This window comes from Perissodus microlepis, chromosome 23 (genome assembly GCF_051167445.1).
Source record: "Perissodus microlepis isolate ML-2025 ecotype Zambia chromosome 23, ASM5116744v1, whole genome shotgun sequence".
Taxonomy (NCBI): Eukaryota; Metazoa; Chordata; class Actinopteri; order Cichliformes; family Cichlidae; genus Perissodus; species Perissodus microlepis.
This window is the reverse complement of record NC_140482.1, coordinates 28,660,283-28,687,937: the sequence shown is the minus strand read 5'-3', so window position 1 is coordinate 28,687,937 and position 27,655 is coordinate 28,660,283. Positions and strand designations below refer to the sequence as shown.

General features: G+C 39.5%; 1 protein-coding gene across 2 annotated transcripts in view; it reads right to left on the bottom strand.

Moving 5' to 3' along the window:
• tgfbr3 (transforming growth factor, beta receptor III) overlaps nt 1–22,551 on the bottom strand; it is a 68,864-nt gene extending 46,313 nt beyond the window's left edge. For both annotated transcript variants that reach the window (XM_084920612.1, XM_084920613.1), the window contains exons 1-2: nt 22,325–22,551; nt 17,727–17,904 (exon numbers count right to left, since the gene is read on the bottom strand). In XM_084920612.1, the coding sequence (XP_084776738.1) occupies nt 17,727–17,787 (61 nt within the window). In that variant the 5' untranslated portion in view covers nt 17,788–17,904; nt 22,325–22,551. The remainder of the gene's footprint in view (nt 1–17,726; nt 17,905–22,324) is intronic.
• Between the last annotated feature and the right edge of the window lie 5,104 nt (nt 22,552–27,655).

Sequence of the window (27,655 nt, the reverse complement as noted above, 5' to 3'; positions counted from 1 at the left end):
GGCAAAAACCTGTGGTGCATCAGTACGTCAACCCCCGCCTAACCCCCCTCTCTTTTCCTCCCAACGGGCCGAAGCCTATTCCCTCCCCAACCATGTCAGCACGCCTCACTCCCACAAACACGTCCGAGGGCACTTCAACTCACTTTTTCCCCTCACACATGGAGAATAACAAACAACTGCCAGACAAACAAAGAAAAACACACGTCTTTCTGGGAGACTGCCAAAAGATTACAACAGCTGCTGGCCAATGATGGGATTTTCTAATTGTTTAAAAATACAGCAGAACAGAGAGACATATGGGAGAAAAGAGCAACACATGGATAGAAAAGTAGGACATTCACTGTGACATTGGTTTTGTTTTTGTACAAAAAGGCAAGATCAGCCAGTCGGTTGCAAATCTGTACGAAACCTAAGCAAAAAATAACAAATAAAAGTCACCAGATCTGTGTGGAAATAGCCAGTGATATTTATTATTCCCAGAAGATGATGATGTCTCTGGCCAATTATCATAGGCAAAATGTTCTCATGACAAAGTATATCGACAACTAATGTTTTCAACAATGAAAAATACAGCAAATAGTCATGCTCCCAAGGGATGCATGGATGATCACACTAAGTTTCCACAGAAAATATTTAAAACTTAGAGGAAGACTACCTTATTGAGTCAAGTGAAAACCGAAACCCCCGGCTCCAAAATACATGTTGTTGGATAAATGGGCAAATGTTTTACAAAAAAAGTTAAGAAACAAGGGTGTCTGTTCACTAAAGTCTTGGTGTGTTTCATTAAAAAAACGATCTATGCAGTGACAAGGCTTAGCTAAGATGTTATCATGTTATTGGTTCATTTTATTTCATATAAGGAAAGGTGTGACACCATGAGAGCAGCAGGTTACAGGATTCATCGTGCTTCCTGTGTTAGCGCAGTTCTGGTCAGAGTGACGAACTATAAAAAACAATTAGCTGCATAGTGTTGCAAAAACTAAAGATTCTCTGCAAAGCCAAAGTGTGAACAGCAAAGGTCACACTTTCGCACATAAACACGAGGAATTATACACTTCAGACAAAGCGAACTAGTAATAAAGGTATTTGTGAATCAAATACATTAAATGTGTGTTTTGTCAGAGGATAAGCTCCACCCATTTTCCTGTCACCTCTCCCCTTTCACCACAACCTATTTTAGCCCTGAAAAATGTTCATAATTTCTCCCATGGGACAGTTTTCAGATTAAAACTGTGCATTAATATCGAATTAGCCTCTTATTCTGTGCAACATCATGAGTCCTTTCCAGGACACTGTCTAAAGAAATCCATCATAACTTCTAAACTGTAACACCTCTTGTGGAACAAGTCTGATGTCTTTTAACGAATACGAACTAGTTTAGGTGACACTGATCTAACAGCATCACACAAATAGAGAGTGCAGTGCTTGATCAAACTGAAACAAACCGTATCACGTATGTCATTACCATCAGCATACAACCACAGTTGACATCAAAAGTTATACAGGAAATAAAACGAGCATCTGTTGGCCCTGCCACAGCGTGGTGTCTGCTGTCACCTTTCCTGTCTGCCTTTCTCCCCCGCATCTGTCTCCCCTTCTCTCCATCCACCTTTCTTTTCCCTCAGTCTTTGGTGGCGAGCAGAGTGTGTCCTGTCCAGCTGCTACTAGTGACTTTAGCTGGTCAGGCAAAACACCCACAGCACAGGAATGAGAGAAGCCGTTGTTCACTCGGTCTGAAAAGCAAGTCCACCAGACACTCTGCAGAATACATCCTTAACCCATCTCCAAAATTTTTAAACACTACAAAATCTCAGACATACTGCAAAAGGCACAGCCCTCCATTATTCTGTAACTCAATCTCACTCCAGTCAGCCATGTCAAATTGATCTTGCAAACTACATAAGAAGAAAAGAGCAGTAAATATTCACCTTGAATCCTGACAATTCTTTGTTGCAGTATCATTCAAAGTAGGGCTGGGCCATATCGTACCGTTCACGGTAATACCGGTATAATATTGGGCAACGATAAGAAAATGAAATATGGGTAAAACCCGCATGCGCAGTGCCTTCGTCCGTCAGATACACAACAAAGCACTATTTTTGGTAGCGCATGCTAGCGGGCCGTTGTTATTACCGTGTTTTTTGGAAAATACGGCACACTTAAAATCAATCCTTTGATTTTTCTGAAAATCGAAAGTGCCCCTTATAATCATGTGTGCCTTATGTATGAACTCTGGTTGTGTTTACTGACCTCGAAACGATTTTATGTGACACACGGTGCTCGAAAATCTGTCAAATGTTTTAGTACAACTTTGCTAAGCTACGAACCCGCACCGCTTGATGGATTGTCGGAGCATTACGGCTATCGTAGGCAGGAGCCTCGCGGAGTGATACGTACTGTGCTTCAATGTAAATTACTGTGTTGTGTGTGTATAACCTCTTTTTAAGTTTTGTGGATATTATACATGGTTATGCTGAGGATATGTCGGCCGGTTTCCACTGGAAATGCCTTTTGGTTAAACTGTCAGAAAGGAATTTGCATTTGCACTGTTAAATTTTATATAACTTTAATGCACATAAAAAACAGCTGCTTGTTTAAGTGAAAATACGTTGTTGTTGTTTTTTGCACTAATAAAGTTGTGGCGTTGTAAAGTATTTTGTCTCATATCAATTATATCGTCAGTTATATCGTTATCGCAAATTTTCAAATGTATATCGTGATAAATATTTTTGGTCATATCGCCATGCTCTAATTCAAAGCAAAGTCTATTTCTCACAGGCCTCTCTCTGAAAAAAAAACACCTGCAATAAATGAAATTTAAGAACCAACAGCTACAAGGACAAGACAGCTAAATCTTCATTAACACCTCATCATCAGCCTAATCCTTCCCATGTCAGATCACAACCCAAATTCATTAAAAAACAACAACTATGATTTGAATTCAAATTTCTTTGTGTACAAAGTTACAAGATTAAGATCTTTAAAACGTGTTTATTAAATTAGTTTAAATGGTTAATATCTTTCACCTTTGCACGCTTGTATTTTCTGACAATGTGTTAACGGACGAACGATCTGAAACTGAAAGAGAAAAAAAGAAACCATTTAGTCCACCTGCAGTCTGAACTACACACCTAACCACCCACTGACCTCCCAACACTGTGTTCTGCTCTGCGGTTCACTCATCTACAACACTGCATTAGCAGATAGTCCTCTGTTGTAACAGGGCTCAGGGGGAGGGTTTGACAGCTGGCATACCTAAAGCAAAAAAACAAGGGCTCAGGAATAGATCAGACTTTATTTAGACAATAGGGTTTATCAGCAGATGGATGTTTTGGGCTGCTGTTCAGAGTCCTGCTGATCAACACTGAAATCTATGGAGAGCCACAATTAAACTAAAGATTACTATTCATCAGAAACTTCTTCGCAGGCAGCTTACAAGCTTATTATAAAGTATTATGCATCAGCACCGGCAACTACTGCAAATGTCACAGCGTCAAAACCACATGTAATAGTATAAAAAGATTGTGGTTTCATTCTGAAAGTGAGAAGTTCTACACAGACAGAGACACATGGCAAATAACTTTCACCGCTACGTTTGTTCCCGTTTACGCTACGTGGGCACACACAGGAAGATGCTGTGACGTGGATTTGTTTGAAATACTTCGTTAAATACTATCTTGATGCTTCCCTTACGATTTACCACGACAGAGGCAGCGTTTATAAAAGATTGTGAACAGATAATTTAGTATCTGGCAATGTAATGCTGAACTATGTCACTGTAGCATATATTTGAGCAAACTGCATCTAAAATGTACCTTTTTCAAAATTTGTTGTTCTGGTTCTGGCCAGGAATAAAACAGGAAAATATAAATGGCAGAAAAAAGAAGCTGAGCTTGGCAGAAATTGTCGAGAAACTTTTGTGTTTAAAGTAGAAACATTGTTTAAAGAGTTTATCTCGTGTCACGATGGCAGAAAGAGAGTAGTCAACAACATGTCACACAGTGGAAATTTGTATTTATCTTGTATATTGTTTTTAATTTTGATTTTTAGTGTTTATTTATGAGTGTCGTTTTATTTGCATGGTTTTATTCTGTTTCTATTGCATGGTTTTTAGTGTTTTATGTGACATAGTTTTTAATCCACTGTGGACTGGCTACACATGGGACAAATTAGCTGATAGGGACCACCTGCTGAGGCATGGGTGTGTCCAGAGGTGGCCTATCAGCTGTGTAAAAACCTTTTAAAAGCAGGCAAGCTGAGCACTGAAGGAGAGAGGCCCCAGACTGGAAAGTTAATGCTAGATGGCCAGCGTGACACGGCGACCCAGTCCTGACCTCATGGAACGGCAACAGTAGGAGACAACGCGTGTGATTGGCAGCAGGGCAGAGGTTTACCTCTGCCTGCATTTGTGAGTAGGGTCTCTACTGTTGTTTACTGGGTGCAGCTGGGTTGGGAGAGGGTCGCCATGGCCATGAGCCAGGGCCGCTTCTGGGACCATTGTTCTGGCCCCTATTTGTTTTTTTCAGGACACCGACGCAAGTGGAGCTGTGGCGGTGGTCGCATGATGGATTCGGGTGCAGAACGCAAGCTGGGCTGGGATATGATGGGCCCGTGGAAGGACAAGAAGATGGGAGGCTCTTCCTTGTCTGCTGAAGACGGGGCTGGCGTGTACTGTGCTCTAAAGCAGGAATTCCTGGCCCGCTGATGGACCCATAATGAACATGTGGCATAATTATAGCAGGGGGGTTTTAGTGAATGTAGAAAATGGTAGTTTTACGGGTTTTAGAATTGTTTTATTTAGTTTTAGTAGATTGACAACATTTTATTACGTACATTTTAAAGGTGTTTTTATTTGTTCTCCCTGGCCTAGTAATAAACTGTTTCTGATCAGACCTGCTTCATCTCTGTGCCCTGGGTATCTGACTTGCTTGCTCCCCCTTGTATTTTAAAGAATCTTTCTTTTTAGCAGGACATTCTGGCGCAACTGCTTTAGTGTCCCCATGTGTTACAAACACATAGTGCATTTAGACCAAGAAAAAGGTTTCTCCAAGTTAGACTGTTGGGGACGACGTAGCTTCTGTGTAGGTCTCTTGCCTGTAAGTTCGCTGATGGACTTAAAGTATGTTTCGGCTGCAAACTACCCAGTTTCCCCTCCATCGCCACCTCAAAATGTACTTATTTATCTATTAGTTTATCTGGTTTTTAACTGAATTATAATGAAAGTTCAGTGGTCAGTGAGGCCTGCAATATAACAACATAAGTCAATTTTAACACTGAAATATGCAAAGCAAGGCTCTGGAGTCCCAGACTAAAAACACGGAGCTGAAAATTAGCACAATATGGTGATCAGTATTTGCAGAGTTCACGACCAGGGCTTCCTGCAGAGTGACTGATTCTATATGAGAAAAGCACATGAACATGAAAGAGTAGCACCAATGACTGACACGCACTTTAACCTGCTACCTTTTCTCCTTACCACCCCCTGGTTAAATGTTTATTTCTTCAGTTATGCCTTTTTGAGGATTAGTGTCAAATATACAGACACTGAGCCTAACAGAAACGTTGGATATAGTGTGACAAGACCATGTGCAGGAAAAATGTATTTTCTGTAAAAAGACATTAATTATATTCTTTTATTTTTCTTCACTGTCTAAGCGTCACTGTGATAGTATTAGAGCTCAGATAGGAAGTGAGCATATAAATCCATTATAGAAGGGAGAGACTGTGCAAATACTCACTTTTGATATATTTAAACAATGTGAGGTCCAAGCAGTGATGTCACTAGACACTTTTCACAGTCCTTGGCAGGCTACTTTTGGACCTCATTTGTTATACACTAATATCTCTTTCAGATATTTTGTTCCAATTCAGCAGATTATTCTTCCAGACTATTATGTGATAACGTATAAAAATCCGGCTCTTGTTTTTATATATTCCCTGACTACAAGCTTCCTCAAAAAAAATTTTAAGTGAAGAAAACCAGTCTCTATATAATTTGACATTGTGCAGACTACTGGTTGCTTTGCAGTTCGAAAATCTGTCCTGTTGCTTTCAATTAATAGAACCAGCCTCATGCTTAAAATAACTACAAAAACACCAGGGCAATTGGAGTGGAATTGCAAGAATTTAGAAGAAATAATAAAATAAGATGGCCTGGAGGTAGAAACAATGTTGTAATTATGTTGCAATGCTCTAAATTTTTCTGTTTTTTTACTATAAACAAATATAGTAGATGTCTGTATCACACATATCTTTGTTTATTCCAGTAATAAAATGCATAGAAACATAGGGTAAAAAATATATAAGTGCAGAATTCACATAATGTTATCACTATCAGATCTAAATCTGGTTGCAACACATTTATTTCATCTATAAAACATATACAGTTGGGAATACTATGAACAAGAGAACTAATTTCTCACAATGCCATCTTGAGATAACATACATGTATAGCCACATGTATATCATAGAGGCTGTCTGGCCATTGTACTGAATTTTTTCACATTATGCAACGTATTGTAACTTGTAGTGACTAATTAGTTACCCAGAGCGTGACAGTGTTGAAATCATGACTACGTTTGATAGCAAGGTGATTGCACAGGTCACCAGATAGGAGACAACCTTTCTGCAAACAGTAGACCTAGACTGACTGCAGTAACCTTCAGAGAGATCTTCGAAGGTTTGCAAATAATTGCTATCTAATTTATAAATGCAGACAGATTGCCAACATGTTCCCATCAGTCTGAGTAAGTGTTTGTTAATGAGCACGCTTGAGGGCACTTAACTCAACTGGCTGCCAGCTAGTCGTATGCTAGTTCATAGTCCTATAAAGCACGCCAGTTGGTGAGCAAAAATGTAATGTCAAACTGTTAAATTTGAATTTTTGTCTACATAGACATCAACAGATATGTGATGTTCGATGATTCATCGCAGTTAATTGCTGTATTATCGGAAACACATTGAATTTAATTCCCAACATGACCTCAATCAAATTGCAGACTGATACCTGACTGTCGTACGATAACATTTATGCAAGGCTTTAGAGACAGTTTTAGTATGCTTGATAATCGCATTTTTCAGCAAACAAACAGTAAAAGTAAGACTTGGCCTTATTCTGTAAAATAGATACTGACAGAGCTGAACTCTTAAAGAATAATTTGCAGATGAAAAAGATGCTAAATCGCAATATATGTTATTGCATACTCAGCACATTGGAAAATGCTAAAAATCAAAATAACATCGTTTCGAGTGTGTGTATAATGTCGTGATAATATCGTATCGTGACGTGTCTGGTGATTCTAATGTCCAGGATGATGATTTCAAATGTCTTTGTTTATCCAAACAACCCTAAGCTAAAAAAGGCAGGTTGCTAATGATGTTTGCTTCTTTAATGACCAATTTATTCATGTAGACAAACTTCTTCTGTCATAGTCCCTGTGGCTGTCCGGCTGACTCATTAAGGCTACATGTGTTATTGTTTTTGTTTTGCTCTCGCTCTCTCTACCTCTCCTGCCTCCTCCCCTGCCTAGGCGGAGCTCACCACAAGCTCCTGCGTTTGGCCACACACCTGCAGGCAATTACACACCTGAGGCTCACCATCCAGCAGTTTCGTGGGCACTACTTAAGGTGGTGGCTCAGAGCTTCTCATCGTTGGACTGTTGTACAGACTCACGTTAGTGTAAGCCTGGCTTTGACTTTCTGTTTGTAAATAGATTTCCCTGGGCCCGTCCCTTGAGCCTTTCTTGAATTCCCGAGCGTGAGTGTTTGACTGAGCAGTGTGGCGAGTTTTTGCGTGGAGCGTGTTGGAGTACGAGAGCGGAACGAGTGTGCGTATGTGGAGCGTGGAGCACCAAGCGAGTGAAGAGACCCTTCCCTTGGATCCCCGGGCCACTGATCTTTCCCCACACTTTGTATATAGTTTACTTGGTGTTTGTAAATAAAAGACTGTTCATTTCAATCTTTCCATCTGCACTTGAGTCCGTTCAGTCAGCCCAGACACGGTCAAGATTGTGAAACATGTATATGTATTTTTACAATTAGAAAACTACCCCCTGTGAGTGGTGCATCTGACGTCACAGCCCTCTTCTACCATACAAAGAAATATACGCCCTGTTTCCACAGAATGCACTTTGTTGCTTTCCACAGCATGGCACTGAGCCAACCACTTGGGTACAGGAAGTGATGTCAGTCTGTGTGCCAGTTAGGGACAAATCTGATATTCCCACAAAGCCATTTCCAAAGATAAACATACAGAACCGTTCCCCTGTGTGTGTACACATCCTCATTCAGTTCCCAGTATTTCTTCAACAATTCTGACTGTGTTTCTTCAAATGCAAAAGTAAGGCAGCAGCACTGCAACACACACATTCACTACACAGACAGACAAAAGAGCCGTGGAATAATGTTAAGAAAAAGCCAAGTTAATTAAAATGTATGAAGAAGCATAAAGGTGTATCTTTGAGATATGCCAGTTCCCCTGGGAATGGGATTAAATGAATTGTTATATCTTTCCTTCTTACTGCAGGGCATAATTCCCATGGACCATGAACCTTAAAAACCAGTTTAGAGAACATAATATTCTACCCGCTTTTGTTTTCCTAAGGGGGTTTGGACTAAAGAATCACTAGCTCTGCAGTGTTGACATAAGCACAGCCCACTCACCCCTGAACCTTGAGCCACTACTACAGGAAGTGAGTAAAGCCTTTCATAAGGGTAGTGTAAGTTCACTTCACCGGCCCTCCTATGAAAAGGATTTATCTCTGGACTGTAAAACTTGGAGGCATGAGAGGAGGAAGCTGGAATGGGATGAAGAGAGGAGGGGCAGGGGTGAGCCTGAACGCCATTAGGGAAGTCATAAACTTCGCCATCAAAGTGTGAAGTCTGAAGTTAGATATCCCACAAATCTGTCTGTAACTCAATATCACCCAAACAGTCTTTATTGGTAGATTCATCTCTGCAGCTGGCATACAGTAGAAAACACAGCTAATACAGACACTCATTTCACTGGATTATATTTTATCTACTGTTTGAAGGGAGTAAGGATATGCAAGCAAAGCTTCTTTTAGTTCCTAAGTATGTTAACAGGTGTTGAGATAATAAATTAACTTCATTTTGGATGTAAACTTCGACGTTGAAAGGCAAGTATGGTCCTATCATTTTGAAGGTGTATGTTCAAGAGTGGCCAAATAAAGGGAAACTTACTTTAAACCAGATCAATACTTACTGCTAGCGCCATTTTTAACTTAAGTACACTTAAGTTAAAGTGTACTTAGGTACACTTAAGTTAAAAATAATGTTACAAAGGGCTAAACAATAAGAAACTTCAATAAGTGAAAAATGAATTTCATAGAGTAAAAATTATTTTAATATAAACAGGAAAAAACAAATACTGCATATTAAAAATAGGTTGAAGTAAAAAATAGTTTTTGCAAAGAGATGTCGAGTTCAACTGCCTGCGATCTTCAGGCAGAGAATTCCACAGTCGTCGGGCCTGAACTGCAAAGAACACCTTTAATGACCAAACGACTCTTTGGGGCTGCTAACATGCGTCAGGCAGTAACCAGTGTTCATATGCCTTAATCACTTCTGTCTCTTCAAATGACCCCAAACTGACTCAAAGCAGTGCATATCAAGACCCAACATAGTGAAGGACTTCTTTGTTCTTGTCACTCAAGACGGTTCTTTTTTAGTGTTGCTGTATTTTTAAGACAAGTGTCTTGTGGTGGAATGAATGCAGACTTAATCAGATGACTCCCCGAAGGCATCTGTACGTTGCATAACGATCTAAATAGCATAATATAAGACATCAATCTACCAAATAATTACAGAGAAAGAAATGGGTTCAGGTAAGTGACTGATTTGACTGGTCCTTCTAGAAACAAGTTTTGCCACTTGGCCACCGCTTTAACAGTTAATACAACCATGTATCTAATTAATGAGGAGGGAGCCAAAACTTGAATTTCAGTAGTGATTGGCATATAAAAACAGTTCAGACCTGATGCAAACCTCTCCAAAAGTTTGGTGAGTATGCCCAAAAATAAAATTTACAATGTTTTCCCACTGCAGGTTATACTTCTACATATAACATATCTACAAACATACAAACATAGACGGCATTAGAGGTTTATAAGCAGCTCGAACCAGACTGCCAGCATCATGAGCATATTTGGATAATCCCACCAGAATTCTTAACAAAATATTCTAATTCACATTATAGATACCGCAAGTCTGTCACCACACAGCTGAACCTGTTGAAACCTGAAACCTCTACTGCACTATGCATCAACACAGCAACATAAATGGATAACATTTTTCACAGTTGGGTTGCTGATTAGCTTTTTGGGGGCAGGATTGTTTTATTCAGGATTCTTTAAATTATGAATAGAAGGATTTCTCTTAGCTATTTTCTGATATATCAGTATCATCATTTCTAATGACCAATAGATGTAAAAAGTAAAGAAGAGATGAGAGAAACACTTTTTAATAATGTTATGGGTGTTGATGTTGCAAAGTTTGGTCATGTTTAAGTTAGAAGGTTTTTCTTTGTAAATGCAGATCTGAAAAGATACTTAACAGCTTAGTGTAGCCATGATTTATGTAGTATATAACATACTAGGTACTGATAGTGAGACTGGTCATTATTCATCAGCCCTGACAGATGTAGGAGGCACATGTTGGTAAGTGATCAAAAAAAACAAAAAAACATGACCACTTACAAGCAGCATATGAAGTCACAGGCAAGCAGGCAAGATGGAAGCGGGTACATTTCTCCCTACCTCTCCATGCAGGCATAAATCAGAGGTCTTTGAAGAGATGGAAGACAAGGCTAATTCCCAGAGGAACACAGGAGCCACCGTGTAAAGTGAGACAGCTGGGAGAGACCGAGCATATGACTAAAGACTTTACTGGCTGTGCTACCACTGTATGTCTTTACTGATGGGTGCTGACATGTGCTGTCTGGACCTATAACATCAAAGCAAAGAAGTTGTCAACTCAATCAAGAAACAAGAAGTGGCTTTTCATATATATTTAAAGAAGTTGTGAATTTTCCAACTCTGGGACTAATGTAGGCTAGCTTACCTTATCTTTAATAGATAACATCAGCTGAGAATTATACACAAAATAATACAGTAACAGTAAAGAACAAAAATGCAAGAAGGAAGAGTCCTATAATGCTATAACAACAGCAACACAAGCACTGCTACAGTCTGTTATACTGAAATACCATAAGTGGCGTGCAACAGCCATCAGCCAACCCAGCACAAATCAGTTCTCAGCAGTACTGAAACTACCCAAGCAGTACAGCATTTACCATGCAATGGAGAGAAATGTCTGTCTTGCAGCTCCAAGGGCAGCTTTCTCATCAATCATAGATGCATTCAAAAGCAGAGTTTTTGACAACAGCTCGGCAGGGGTTTGGGAGCAGCCACATCGTCTGCATTCACAAAGATTTAGACGTAGTTGTGGAAGTAGAGAGGTGTGCCCTGGGGTCTTTCTTCTTGTCCCACTAGATATCAGACTCATTTCATTTGTGCTGGATCATCTGCTTTGCCAGAACTCTCAATGTAAAGTATTTAATACAATCCACCCAACAGATTTAATAAAAAAAGAAATCTGGCAGATGGACTGGGGATCAAGTGGAGATGAAATGTTTAAGTTAAAGTGCGGTGTTTTAGTTCAATAACCGCAATGTCCCCGTTATACAAAGAGACAACATTCTAAAAATAATTTTGATATAAAAATCAAAATTTGAAAGAGTGTGTTAAATAGACTATAGACAAAAAAGGAAAAACTGGGAGCCGGCATGCTGATCAGGATCACAAGGAAAGTGTTTCTAGGTATCAAGATGAGCCATCCTTAGCCTCCTCAATCTGACATCTGAATTTACACAGGCACACACCCTTACTTACCCGTTAAAATCATGTCTTGCCTAGTTGGGCATATTTGGAGGGGAATTTGCCAAAGCAATAAATAACAAGGAACTTGTTTAATCAATCATATAGCAGCCCAAAAATGTCTTTGTTCTTGTGATATTTTATAGAACTATCATCACTCATATGTGATAACAGGGGCTTTTGAGAAGCAGCAGGCTGCCATCAACAGAAGGCAAAGACTGAAACAATGCTGGGCCTTTGTGCCAGTAAGTGAGCCCAGTGCAAGAGCGCCAAAGAGGTGGAAAGGGCAAGTCAGACGGCATTTTCACACACACTGGAAGAGACTACATTCCACTGGGCTTCTTCAACTTTACAAAGGGGAGGGCAAAGAAGAAAAATGACTTGTCAAGTGCCATGTTGTCTCATATATTAACACGCACAAAGGAGGCTTGGGAGGGCCTCTTAACTGGACAGTTAAAAAACAGAAAGTGTGATGAATAATTGGCCAGTTAGAGAAGACCACAGACAATGAATAAGCAAAGAAGATTTTCAACAAATAAATCAATAATCATGCAGCTGAAATGAGCTCCAGCCTCCCCGTGATCTTGAATTGGATAAGCAGAAGAAATCTTAGGATTTTTTTCTTGTTTTCTGTTTTGCAGATGCACTATTACAGTGCTTTTTAAGTGTATAACAGCTCACTACAAGCTACTTCAGAACTACTCTCTGTCAAATTCTGAAAATCAAGTGGAAAGCATGTGTGTTTGTGATCTATAGCACGGATCAAGCTCTGAAGGTCTTACTGTCATTTTTTGGAAGTCACTCCTGTTTTCCAAGGGATTATTCCAAAACTGCGACATGGTCTTTCATCAGGACTCATCTGGTGGAAAAGGAGTGGGGAAGGTGAGGCCCCAGGAGGGGTGAGTCTGTTGACAGACACAACCTGGAGGCCTTCACTTTGCATCCCATATCAGGATTTTTTGAGTCATACGCCCAAATTTGGTATCTTTGCAAAGTGATGAAACTGCACTTAATAAAAAAAGACACCTCAAACAATATAATATGATAGCCCAAAATATTTTTTCTCGCTGCTTCCGTAGGTTATCAGAACAGAGGGAGTCCAATTTTTTACTATTACACTCTCATTCTTCAATGAAGTCACACTCCACATAACTTTCTTACTCTTACTCTCCAGATTTTTTTATTTATTTTTTTCCACGGGGCTGTTAAACACAATGGAAAGCGCACGATCACCCCAGCTGTCTCCCATTACTGGCTCTGACCAAAATTATTTACACGCCTGCTTACTGGAACTATGGAGAGAGTGAGAGCGAGAGAGGGGAAGAGAGAGGGTTGGGGGCGGGATTTGGTTGACTCCTTCAGATTTACGTAAGCATCCTCTTAACGGGATGCTGATAAGAAATGACAGACATAGAAGATCTTGTGTCTGTAGAAACTTGTCTGCTGCACTTCACTTAGGCACTCTTCCATGTGTTGGTGAGAGTCTGCTTTCAAAAAAGCTAGTATATGAGTTAGTAAATCAAACTAAATACTCCACCAATCACTTTACACACTTTACACTGTTAATTAAACTGGGTAATACTGCGGTTCCCTTCATTCATAAGTAAAAGCTATAAACACACAGGGCCGCAATGACTGCCTCCTACTTCACAGCACTGTTAAGATAAAGGCTTCACCATGGGGGAGAGCAGATCTGTAATTAGACAGACTCAGGACACCCGTTGCTATGTAAACATCCCAACCACTCAGCGTAGCAGCACACTGCCTCTGCGCTGCGCTGCTCCGACTCCTCGCATGAATCACTGGGCCACATCTGGTTTAGCATGCTGGAAGGGACTTTGTCGGTTTGGCACGCCGTGCGTGTGTGGAGTGTGTCGATTTGGACCAGACGACCCACGGCTGCGCTTACTTCTCTCCTCCCCCTGGCTACCCCACCTCTCAGATTACAGCGGTTGCACAATGCTCTCTGGCAGTCCTGACTCTTGCTGGCCCTAAGAAAGCACCGTGGATACACAGACAAACCTTTTGCTCAACTGTGGAGAGAAAAAAAAGTTACAACCACTTTTGGCACCGCAGTGACTCGCATCTGCCAGGAGTATAGAAAAATGCAGACTGAGAGAAGTTGTTTACTCGAATGTAAAGCTGAAAGCGAACATATGGACTCTGAATATGAGCACAGCTCCAAATTCTCTCTCGTTTTGTTTAACAGTCTACAATGAATCGCTGGAGACAAATTTGCACTAGTAGCTTGGTCATCCATCAAGCCACCTCATAAGTAAAATCAGGATAGACAATAAGAGAGAAAGTGCTTTTGCACTCAATAACGCTGGTGTGTTTTTCAGTTAGCCAACACCCGGCCTTGTGCCTCCAGTGTAACCAGCATCCTGCCGGAGCTGTTTTTGGCAACTGTCTCAAATTAATATCTGGCGTGGCTCCTGAAAGACTTTATTTCACTGTAAAATCCACAGTCAGCCCCAATGTCCCTAATATATCCTTCACAAAATTACCATTATGGCATGCTTAGGAGACGCAACCGTAAAATGGCAGCGATCATATTGAGGGAGAAAAAAAAACAACAACTTATAAACAGCAGAGTGAAGCAGCAGAGCACAGAATTGAAATATGGACATCAAGGTGCTCTCAGTCTGACTTTTAAGAGTTATGGGAGGCTCAGAACCTGGATTGCATTACGCTGAAAGAAGACTCATTGCAGACTAATCTAAACATTACGTAAGAGCACTCCTGACAAGTTTAAGGGCAGATGTGACTGTTTACACAGATGCTGTGCGATAGTAGGAATAGACAGTAAAAGACAGAGAGGTGAAAGAAAGAGGCTGATGTGGTGTGGAGTGTCCGTGACGTGGTTTGGAGTAAAGAAAAACTGATAAGCTTCTCAGTGGTAGTTTTAAAAAAGTATTTGGCAGAAAGCAAAAAGGATAATGTTCTGAATGTGCTATTTGGCATACGTTTTTCCTTAAATGATAGAAAACAACCCCCCCAAAAAAACAAATCATTTGCCAGTAAATCAGTGAATACAGTCACTGCCAATACTCTTTGGAGGAAAGGGCATTTGGTTGTCAAACTGTAAATATCTGTCCCTTGTGACTTAGTATAACAATGCGTCTTGCCGTGTGAGGAAGAATTTAGAGGAAAACTTCGTATGGGACTTCATTGTGTTGGAGATCCTGGCATTGTGGCAGAAATTATGTTTGCTCTGCCCACAACACATATTCACTAACTTGCTATTGTCTGAGTAAGAGTCAGCTCTCTGGAGTGTGGTTCAAGCCCCCAGAGAATAAGAGAAGAACTTTTACAATAATTACCTATGGCGGCAATCAGACTGAAACTATGAAAAATGCGAACCACACATTATTCCTGTGCTGCCACAGAAAAACAAAACGGGATACTGCAGTCTAAATCTGGAGTGAGTTCAAGTCGAGAGCCGTACATTGTGAAACTGCTTTCTGTAAACAGGACATCTTACATTCTAAAAAAGAGACCAAACGGAATGAACACTTGAATCTGAATATGGTTTGTGCTCCTTTCAAGTCAGCGTGACAGATTTGTCCTCAAACTGTAGGGCTAAGTGTCAGGATTGGGTCAGTACACTATGGGATTTGTTCAATTTACCAAACAAAGAAACCCACAGTTGAACTTTGCAGCCAGTGTAGATGTAAAAGCAACAGAAGTTCCTCTAATTACCTCTCATGGCCAACTCCACAACTACTTGAAACTCCACCCACTTCTAGTCAACACAGATGTGGCCACAATCGCCAACTCCTCACCCGAAACAGAACATCAACAATTCTCCCAACAATTTTCAAGGGACTGGCATGAAATTTGGTACAGATAATACTGGACCAGAGGTTTTTAGTTTAACGCTATTAGGATTGTTTTATTACCTTGAATTTCTACGCATATGCAGTTTTCTTGTATCCTATTTGGATATTGAGGAAAAAAAGTGGTGCAAATATTCATGGCACTTTATCTTCATTAATAAAGATAAATCGTGATGGATCTAGGTCTGCAAATAGGTTGACATTGTTAGGGTTTTAGCGAAATTCCAAGAAACTCATTCTAGTATTTCTCTACATTTTACAAACTAATTGGCACAAAATCTGCTAAAGACATTCATGTTCCCCAGAGGAAGATCCATGGAGTGTTAGATTTTTTTTTTTTTTAATTTGGTCTATAAAATCTTTAAAATATTTTGGTTTTCAGTGTGATGCTTTAAAAAGTTACTGGCTACCAGTTGCTAAATTGCCATTCCAATTTCTCCACACCTGTGAAACTGACAAGTTTTTATGCTTCCAAGGGGATTTATTCTGATGTCTTCATAGATCCATGAATCCATCCTCTGCCATCCAGGTCTGGTCCAGACAGCAGTCTAAAAAGAGATTCCTACACCACTCTCCAGCTCTTCTGGAGAAACACTGAGTCATTACCAAGAGATAACATCTCTACAGAGATTTAATCTCTCCAGCATGCCCTTGCTCTTCCCTGGACTCCTCCCAGTTGGCCATGATCAGAACACCACATCTAGGAATTGTCCAGGAGACATCACCACCAGCAGATGCTTTTTTAGGTGAGAATAAAATCGTCACAGGCATTCTTGCCCCCTCATGATGTACTCTATATATTTTGCTGATCCTCTTTGAGTATTCATCAATCAATATTCATATGAGACTTTGCTCTGTCTTTAAATAACATGCAGAATGTACAGAGTTTGTTTTTTAAAGAGCAGCAAAAATGCTAAGAGAAGAAGATAAATGTAACCTTTTAATATCAGACTATTATAATTGTCATTGTGTGCATGTTAGCATGATAATGCCTTTTTTTTTCCTTTGTACTGCTCAAGTGTACCAAAGCAAAGTCTCAAAGAGCTGATATGACTGCAGAGACTTGACTCTGTGTGACAGGACTGTTTTAGGAAGTCTAAAGGCCGCAGTATACCCACGTTTCAGAGAAACTTGTATTTATACCCATGGTTACGGCGCAGGAAGCTCCTGCAGTATTCTCCGAACAATAGGTGTCACCACTCAGATAATATCACCACATAAGGGCTGATATAGGGGGAGAAGAAGCTAAAATGAGAAGCCAAGACTTTGTCGAGTGTTTTTTGCGAAGTTTTTCGACAACCTCTCGAGTTTTCAAAAACTGTCAACCTGTAGCACATACAACCACCTGTGTAGCAGTTTACTTAGCTATTTTCTCTCTCTTTGGTTTGTCTGTATCACTGCTGTGAATTACGGAGTACTTGGCAGAATCTGAGTCTCATTCCACCCAATCTGACAGATACACGTAGGCCTGCTGAGTGTTTTGTATTCTCAGATCGAACTTGTCAGCACTTTCTTTAGTATAAATCCCCCTTACTCATGACTCTGACAAGCACTGTCTAGAAAGGCATGCTGGGAGATCAGTGGAAAATCCCATAGCATAGGCAACATTTTGACACCACAATGTTTCAACACCATAAGGATTTTTGCAAAGTTTGTATGATTACAACAATTCTGAAGCAGAGCCAAACATTCAGAATAATTAATAAGTTCCATCTTCCAAAACCATACTGGAGTTGTTAACGCCGAGCTAAATTATGCACATTCAAGTAACAAGTAAATTATCAGGGTTTATTTTTGATTATTCATCTCCTCTAACGCTATAAACTAAAATCATGGTTCACAAACTGAAGTATGAAGCAAACTTTGGCTCAGGAGATGTTTTTGCTCTTCCGGCACAACCACTTATATGGATACAAACAACCACACATATATCTGATAACACCTAGTCTCACACGAAAAGCATAGGAAGTGGCTTGAAATGAAATAAACATACCTGCAGATGCCAGGCAACATATTGCAAGAAGCATCAAGGGAATATGGGACCTTGTAGCCATTTTATTATTCTGCAGATTCCAGTATGATAAAAGTGGATGAACTGGCCGTTCTTCAGCGTCTCACAAAGGTTTCCCTTCTTGAGAATGGGTCTGCAGAAAGCCACGTTCAGGCTCCAGCTGCAAGTGAACAAAAATAAAAGATGTCAACCAGAAGAAGCAGGTTCAATTAAAGCATTTACAAACAGCAGGGAACTGGGCTCTGCTTAATATACAGCATGGGAGTGATGAGATGAGACAAGAAGAGAGGCACTTAGGAGACCAGGGGATTAATCTGGGAGGGTTAATTGGAGGTTATGCATGCTTCAAAGGACCATGCTGCACACACCTTCCAAGCCTGTTAGAGTGTGCAAGTAGTTTGGGATGGATGACTGACTTGCTGGGTGTTAACAGTCCAGAACATGCCACAGGTTATTAACACACTTTAATTTAAAGACTCAGGAAACTCTAGTGGGGTCTTGAGTAAGCAGCTTAGTACCACCGCACTAATTACCATGACCCTGACTGAAGCTTTAACTTAATCTAAGTGTAAACAGTGACGGCTATGACATGGGGAAAAATGAAATTCATGTACATTTATAAAAAAAAGAGAATATCCAGAATTTTACAGAGTTTCTCTCAGAAAGTGGCAGAAGGAAAAATCCTAATCATCTTGCATAGAAAGGAAAAGGGTGTAAAGTTTAATTATGAAAGTGATTTTTGTACAGTGAAAAATTAAATAGTTTTATTCTAGTTGATAAAACTGAAAAAAAAATTCTGCCACTATAACCACATTCCTCTTCCTTCCGTGGCAAAGGTGGTGGAGTATGTAAGCAGTGCCAATGACTCAAGAGTGGCGGAAAAAACAAGAAACCAAAACTGATTTCTAGTCTGAATCAATCAAAAAGGTCACCTGTCTAGGTTTCACTTTTCAGTTTAAACGAACCGAACAACGCAAACGCATTTCCCAAGTGTTAACTGTTGCAAAGCTACAGATGGTTAACATGCAAGTGGACAAATAAGCTTATGAAAGAAAAGGGTAAAAGTAACATCCACTGGCCATATAAGGCTGTCAAAAAGGACTAAGTAGCGTGCAATGTCAGTGTGTCTGCTGGCAAAACCACCCCACAGATGTCAGCTACTACCTTTGGGAAAAACCCGTTATAAGACGCTTGCAGCTTAGATGCTTTTTGACAAATATTTTTAAACACATCATGAAATGTAGAATCATTATATTTTGTAAATTCTTTTGCAATAATTAAGAATTAATTTTCATTTTTTTTATTGATTTTGATAAAATCTTTGATTTAGCAGTATAATTGTAATCATACTTGGTCCTTACAGAAAAAATGAATGAGGCAGGAATGATTGAGTCAGGAGCTCAGACGAGCAGGTGCTTTTGACCATGAAGTCCATCTTGCAAAAACAACTGTGTGATATCTGCAGCCGCAGACACGGCTATTACAAGTATATTTTAATGCATTTTTATCAAGGTTATAAATTCCAGTATCAGCAGCAGAAAGATGCCTTCAAAACAGTGCATTATAAGAGTCAGACCAGAGAAGCACAGAACAACTTCAGAGCAGCAAAGCAGATAAGGAACACATGGCCATGCTGTTCTTACATTCTGACAAGTATTAATAAAAACAGTACACTGGAACCTAATATATCCAAATGAAAGCAAGCAAGCTTTTCCATTTCCAATAATCCAGCTCGTTGTTTTTCAAAGGCTAAATCAAGATTAAAACGTGGACTTCTGAAAGATTTAACATGTTCCGAAGAATCCTTTTAGCTCTTTCTAATTCTCAGTTATTATGTGGGTATGTTCTGTAGATACAACCAAAACATGTCTCTAGAAAGATATGGTCCGCAGAAAAAGTTGTGCAAATTTCTTCTCTGAGTGATGTCTGACTCTTTGTGGCAAGAAAAGTGAAACTGCTGTCATGTTAGAAGTGTTGTAACAAGAACTGCAGGTGCTCACACTTTAAAGGCACTGTCTATAACTAGTATAGAGCTGTGTGGAAGAAACACATGTGCATCTATATAACCTGTGGTGAGCTATACAGTGTATATAGGAAGTGATGCACAAAGTACTGAGGTGCATCACTCTGCAGTGCAAGCAGCTTGCACAGGACAAAAGGGCCTTTCACTGTGTGGCAGCTGCAAGGGCTGGGAAGTCATTTTGGAACATCATGACAAATATTACACTTTCAGCTTGTCAGTGAGAACCAGAGCGCTCTGTTTGATTTATGCCGCTCCTTGACCTTCATCTCTTCACTGACTAAACAAAGCTAAACTGTGTTGCAATACCTTTTGGAAAGCAAAGACCAAATCAAAGGAGACTTTCTTTACGTAAAACAGTGTGTAGCTCTTTTGATGCATCTATGGTTGGAATCACATTTGCACTGGGTTAGAATACTAAGAAAGCTGGTGGTAAAACAGCTTCTAAAAACCTATGTGCAAAAGATTTAGTCATAGCCTTTTAAAGCTGTTTTGGGTTGGAGAAGGTTTTAACTCTATGCTATGGTGATGGTTTTGTTGCAGCAACAACTCAAATCACCTCATGTGACTTCTTCTCAACCCTGACTGTCTAAGCCGAGCAAAGTATTTCCCTCAAAGAGAATCTGGAAAGTACATTATAGCATGCAGACCCCAGACTGAATGTACTGAACATCAGTGAAACCAAGCTGAATACTTGTGGTCAGTTAAGTGTTAAAGCCCTGGCTTATATCTGTGTCATCACGTATGCATACGCTGCAGTTAAGCGATGTCAAGACCCAAGGGCATTTACAGGGTTCCTGTAATCGCAAAGCCATGCGCGAAGAGAGCAATAACACAAAGGCTGAGGTCTGTGTTATATAGTGCATCTTGTGGTGTATGAGTAAGATACTCAGGATTAATACTCATAAGTCATTTTGAAAATCATGTGGTCATATGAGCTTCTGAAAGAACTATAGTGAGCTCTTCTGCACTTTCAGTGTCTATGGACTGTCACGAGACTGCAATTTCAAAGTCGATACCGATACCCCTCAATATTTTAAGATTGTCTTAAGGTTGTGCAAAACTGTCTGCGGTAGTTTGTACTGTGTTTTTGGTGACATCAAGCTATATTTTTGTTGCTAATCAAATAGAGCTGGTAAAGTAAGCCGCAACTGCTTCTGTATAGCAGCTGGCAGACTTTTCTCAGTATTGATCTGAGACTGTGTTCCCCTGTTAATGTATTAATGTTACAGATAAAATGTCACAATGTCTAATTTTCCCCTTAGACAGTATCAGGGTTTATCCTGCATTGAAATGGGCCTTTTGTGGGTGGCATGTAAACACAATCGGTTGGCACAGAGTAAAAGCAATAACTCTGTTTTACTATAATTAATGAATTTTCAGCCACTTGATTAACAAAAACTTCAACAGACTTGAATATTCTATCAACAAAACATTTTAAAAACATATTTTTATGACAGCACTGGCGATCTTATCTCCAGACTGGTCTTAAAACTTAAAAGATGGCTTACAAAATGTTCCATCTATTTATGTAAACATCCATCCATTTTATTTTCATTAATCCTTATCCAATGTAGCACAGAAGGGGGCTGGAGTCTATGCCAGCCGACACTGAGAGGGAGGGATTGCCAGTCCATCACAGGGCGATAAACAAGCACAGAGAAAGCTAAACAAACAATCACACTTATGGACAATTTAGAATCATCAGCCTAACCTAAAAGGCATGTCTGTGAACTGTGAGAAGGAGTCGGAGAGGCCGGAGAGAACCCATGCAAACAGGAGAACATGCAAACTCCTTGCAGACAGGCCCCAGCTAGCCAGAGGGTTCGAACCAGAAACCCTCTTTGTGTGAGGCTAACCGCTTCACCACTGTGCTGCCCAGATAAAATGCAAATAAAATACCTCATGATTTGAGGTATGATTTTGAAAATATATATGTGGTTGCAGTAATATCCCTGAACTCACCATCTGGATGTGTGAAGCTAAAGCAAGCTAAAAGAATAGAGAAAATATCCTAAGCATGAGCAACCATAACATACAAGTACACCGTGACTGCCACAGTAGTCCTGTCCATTTTCATCCAGTGTAAAGACACGTGTTTAGTTTTTCTCTAAACTTCTTGCCCTGTCAGTCACGTTTGTGCCCACAGAAGCGCGCGGGCGAGAAGAGAAAGCACACCCGTGCGCGCGCACACACAGTATCGTGCTGTTGTCACTCTGAAGGGAATACTTCACTCAATGTTTACCTGTGTTTTTCTTTAAAGCAGCTTTCTTATGAAACACAACCAAACCAGCAACAAAGAGAATTTAAGCAAGAGCTCTGTGCTGTTAGCCCGTAGCTTCAACAACAGCGGGAGAAAGCAGGAGAGCATGTCAGCGGAATCATGACAGATGTTCTGCTGGAGTTTTGAGCGGCTAAGTACACTGTAACTGTAAACAGCATTTTCAAGGGATTCACACCCACAGTGCTGCCTGACATTCTTTACATAAACCTTATCTTCTGGACAAAAGCTAAGCGTTATCTAGTCAAAGCCTTAGGTCTTGAAAACAAGCGGACATACCATGCAGAGTCTTCAGAAAATGCCCAAGTAAACTTGGTTGAAGTTGAGGTCGCAGCGCTGGATGCGGATATCAAAGTCGTTATTTCGGCTGCACATTCACGCAGTTATTTTTGATGTAGTAGATAAAAAAAATCACAGAGAACAATGTCGACGGGATATTTTATCACTTTGTGTTCAAACAACCGCACTCGCTCAAAGTTTCTAACAGTTTACTACTATCTGTCTGCCTTTTTACTGAGGGCTTCATCTGGGGGCGGGGCCTGGAGGGAGGAGGCTGAGCTGCTGCTGCAGAGCTTCCCAAAGCAGGGTGCACGGTCTGCTCAAGAGCTCCTGCAGGAGGATCACAAGGTCCTTAAGTGATCGCACATATCTAAGTCCGAATGTGAGAGTGCGTAACTTTAATATCTCAAAAGGACCCTTCAGTCCCATATGAAACATAAAGACTGTAACTGTATAGGCTTGCTTCAGGTCAATCTCACCACACAGGCCAATAGAGTGATCCTTATCCACATGGAGGCCTATTATGACAGGTAATACAAATATCTGGTTAACCAAGACTTCTATTTGATGTGCACCTTTTGCTGCAGCAAGAGGTCTTTGTTTTGAGTCATGAAAATAATTGTGTTGCAAGGTGTTTGGCGGTAGGGTGTTTCTGTGTAATCCTTTGGCATGTAATGTCCAGTTTATTAAAAATCTCCATGTATAGGATATTGTGCAATTACAATTTTACAAAATACCATGATTTATAACATATGATATAGTAATAGAACAATCAGACATGTTACGACTGTTAAATCAACCATCATCATCTATATGCTTTAACTAAACTAAGGTCAAACTTTGTCAATATTTATTTAACTGAGACAAACATGGCAGACACTTGGGATTGCAAGAAGATGCAGCTTGCAAGCCCAAGTGGCACTTGGTATTTCTGTGACTTGCTAAAGAACAATAATATTTTTGTGAAAAGACCACTGCTGCAGGAAATCCAGAAGTTGTCGGAATGGTTGTACAGTTTAAATAATGTCTAAATTATCCAATCTGTGTCTGATGTGTATGCTTTTTGGATGCGTGCTATCCAAAAAGCATACAAACAGAAAAAAAATCACAGTATCGCTGCAACGCGATGTGAGGAATTCACAACCCATCCAACCTGATTGTACTTTAAGCCAAATCAAAGGAGCAGGTATATAAAAAAAATGCTGTTATGACAGCTGAATTCTATTCTAGCTGCTTTATGTTCAGGACCATTACGCATTTGAATACATTAGAGCCATCATTAATGTTGAAGAACGTCTATGCTTTTCCTACTATTTCCTACTATGTCTGCTGTGAAAAAGACCATATGCACTCAGTTTGGGTTTATTATTTATATAAGCACGCTGAAAGTGTAATGAATAGGAAATTACAGTCAGCAGATTGAGAGCAGCAGTGACAGGTTGCACTGCACAGTGTCTGAAATGCCCACTGGGCTAAAGATGCAGTCACTAAACATCTCATGAAGTCTCTCACCCAAAAAAAAACATAAAGTTGTCTACCTTTTTGAATTAGTTCATTGTCACATGATGATGACTACTTAGCAAAAATTACTGTAATTACTACAGGAAAGACATTAGATGTTCACTGATGGAGTAATTTGTCTGTTTTCTTTGCCTAAAGATAGTGACAAATGAAAGAAAATCCAGTTTTGGGAAGTGTTTTGGGAAAGTATCAGGCTATCAAATTTTCCCAGAACAGCTTTTAGACCAGCTGACGCAGGACGGATGGCAGGGTAGGTATGGCACATAACTTTCATGCTGATGAAATCATTCAGTGACCGCTCATGGCCTAAGGGCGGAGGCAGTTATCCTCCTACATGTGTTTCATCACAGGGAGTCAAATTCTGTGCTTATTTACAAGGATCCTTCACACTAGGGGGACCAAGGAACCCATTTCACCAAAACAGGCCCCAAAAGCATAACAGAGCCATCAAATCCCATCAGTGCAGAGGTCAAGGTCAAGAGAAGTCCTGAGGTTTTACTTTAAATGTGCCATTTGACCGGAGTGAATGTTTTTTTATGGTGAATGGGAGATCTGATGTCACCAGATAGTGATCAAAGACCACCAGAGGGCCTCAAACAAAGACAGTTTAGAGGTTACAGTGTGACTGATGTGATGCCTTTGGGCCTACATACTTTAAATTCTTTTTGTAAAGCAAAATGACAAAAAGAAAACACGAAAAAAAAAAACCTTCTCCACTCTGTGAAATATTGCTTTCCATGTGAAGTAGAGCAAACATGAGACGGCCATTCTAAAATGGCATTCATTAACTGTTATGAATTTAAGATGCCTGTACATAAAACACAAGTAACATGCTGGGAAAACATTTGGCAATTTTGATATTTTGACTGGGGTTTTTTTGTTGTTGTTGTTTTTTATATATTTTTTTTTATTTAAAATTTTTAATTTGTGCCTGTCATTGTGATCATTTCATTAGAAATAAAGTATTCTTATGTATTAGTTTCATATTTATCATCTCAGTCATTTGTATGTTTAAATGTTTTGATTTTCTAATATTAGGAAGTTTTTGGGTTTTTTTTTTTTTCTTTTACAGCTCTCACAAGAATTTTTTTTGTCACATCCTTTTTATTTCAGCACCCTGCAACCCCCATCACAAGCACTAAACTGTGTGTGGAGCGATTCCTGCGTGTGAAATCTCTCGTACGCTGCTAAACAAACACCGAATTGCTCTGCTGTGATATCAGACTCCCAGCAAAAAGGAGATGGTGTGTGACTTGGTACAACATAAATGTCAGCTTAGTGATTCACCACTAATGAGATGGCACCTGTGACAAGAGGGAAGGAAACTTTTGTTGTGGAAAACACACAAAAACACACTGATGTGCTGCTTTTGAGAGTTGACAAGGAAACGCTCAAAGGGATCAAATTATTTTACATCTCATACATATGCATGTCTCCGTTAAAGTGTTCCACTTTGTTTATTTACACTGTGTTAGGGTTGTGAATACAGCTGAGATGAAGGGGAATAGAAAGTGTAACGGTGCATCAAAGATATGAGGAATCTGAAGCTTCTTCACTTTCCATTAATGTAACTCCCGTTCTTGACTCTTTATTGACCCAGTTGATTGCTCTACCTGTCAAGACCAACCATGCTTTTCACTAATATTGCTCTACTTTGAGTGCCACCAAGTGTCACCGCATGAAATAATAAGTGATCTTGGCTGAATTGCATTACACGCAAAAGAAAAATTACAGTTTTAGACAATCTGGGCTTGAACATGTTCATTTCTGCTGTATTGTTATTTTCTATCACTGCTGTATGTGGTTAATGTATTCTTACAAGTAAATATAAATTACATATACAGATATGTTAAGTAATGGACTACCCATAATACATTAAACTCTTTTGTTCGGCTTCTTTACATGATGTTTCAAGGACACAGACAATGATTTTCTTTTTATACTGGAAGGATCATTTCCTTTTTACGGCAAAGGTAATCATACAAAAGACAACAAAAGCAGATTAATGTGTTCAAAGCCAGAATGAAGACAGTAATAAATATATGCAGAATATAAAGTGGTCAAGTTTAAAGCGCAACCTTTTCAATGTCCTTTACAAGGTGGATAAACGCAAAAAATAAGTGTCACAAAACAATGTTAGTAGTGAAGTAGAACTACAACACATCAGATATCAGTATTTCAGAGTATTGTGCTGTTCCGTTGTTAACGGAACAGCAATGAAGGTTTTATGAAGTGTACTTTCACCTGATAAGACCAGAATCAGTGTGCCCCACACCCCCACTTTCAAACACACTGCATCTCAGTAGTCAATATTTTCAGCAGTCATCTCAGAAGAACAATTAGACGCCTCCATTGTACAGGTATAGCCACTGTTCTAAAGAGGGTCAAATATTTGCTTCTGTAAGTATTCCAAAAAGACCAAAATCAGATGTACTTTATGCAAGACAATCCCTTTTTTCTCTGATAATATTTTATCTTGAATTGGGTTGAAACAATATTTTTTTGAATGAAAAGAATAAGTTATTATCACAGCGATAGTCCCCCTTGCTTTGTCCTCGGTTCAGCAATGTTTTTTGGACACTCCAAACGTTTGAGCAGGGCAGGGTTGTTATTGGACTGCTGTTGACTTGGATTGCAGTGTGTTATCAGATGGATAGAGTGAAAAGGGATTTTCTGCACCACATTTTCTCAGTCACACAAAGGCCACAAAAAAAAGGCAAAGCCAACGTTAAAGCCTCATTCCAGCTGGCTCTTGGTACAGCACGGTGTCTTTGACTACTGACCAGGACAGCATCTCACATGTTCTCACTTTGATTTCAAATACCTATCAGTAGCAGGAAAGATGAGAGGGCTTACTGTAGAGCACTGGTTTTATGGTAAAACTGGGGGTTTTCTCCTAAATCATTGCAGAAACACATCTGATTTCTATTTAAATGTGGCCTATTGCTTTTAATTCATTTTAAAACCAAACCAAATGCTTCTAGACCACTCCAGACATCTTAAGTTAGATGAATGGATATTCCATCTGGTAACAACATATGAAGACAATAATGCAGCAGGTGAACACACAAATCTGCACATGTATTTTTTTTTCGGTAGTCAGCTGTGAAAGCATAGTAAAAGTCTTCTTGTAATGTTAATTTAACGTAGCTATTAAGCAACCAGACAGATTGGCAGCACCTCTCACTTCGGGCATGGCCAGTAAACTTACATATGAGATTCTGAAGTCCCTCAATGTGCTCAAAAGTTTAGACTTTCATTTAGTCTGTTGTTTATTCAAAGATTTTAATTATATTCAAATTTTTCCAGGTTATTTTTTAACTATTTAAATAAAGGTAAACAAAAAAGACATAAGAAATACATTCTGTCAATCTCACATATAGTTTAAAGGTCACCTGGGGGAAAAAAATGTTAACCTCTTAGAGATCATCTCATATCTGTTATTAAAAGGCAATACACTTTCATTTTACCAGAGTTGCATTAGAGGTTTCCTTGTAATTTGCAATTTTCTTTAGAAAAACAACAGTTTTGTGGTGATTTCTGTCACTCAGTTTAAATGTGATGCACAACAGGAGATTTAGTAGATTTTGTTCAAAGGTTCAAAATGGGAATAAGTATTTCTTATTCCCATTTTGGACTGAAAAATGGGGTGAAAAACAAAAAATTGCATTTTATTTACACAACATAAAGTGTAGCATAATAAAAATATGGATTCTGTTGCCCTCTTATGGATGGTATAGAGCAAGGTAGGGATTTGCTCAGCATGTTTTTCTGCTCTTCAGTGAAGGAGTTAGACCATTGAAAATAGCA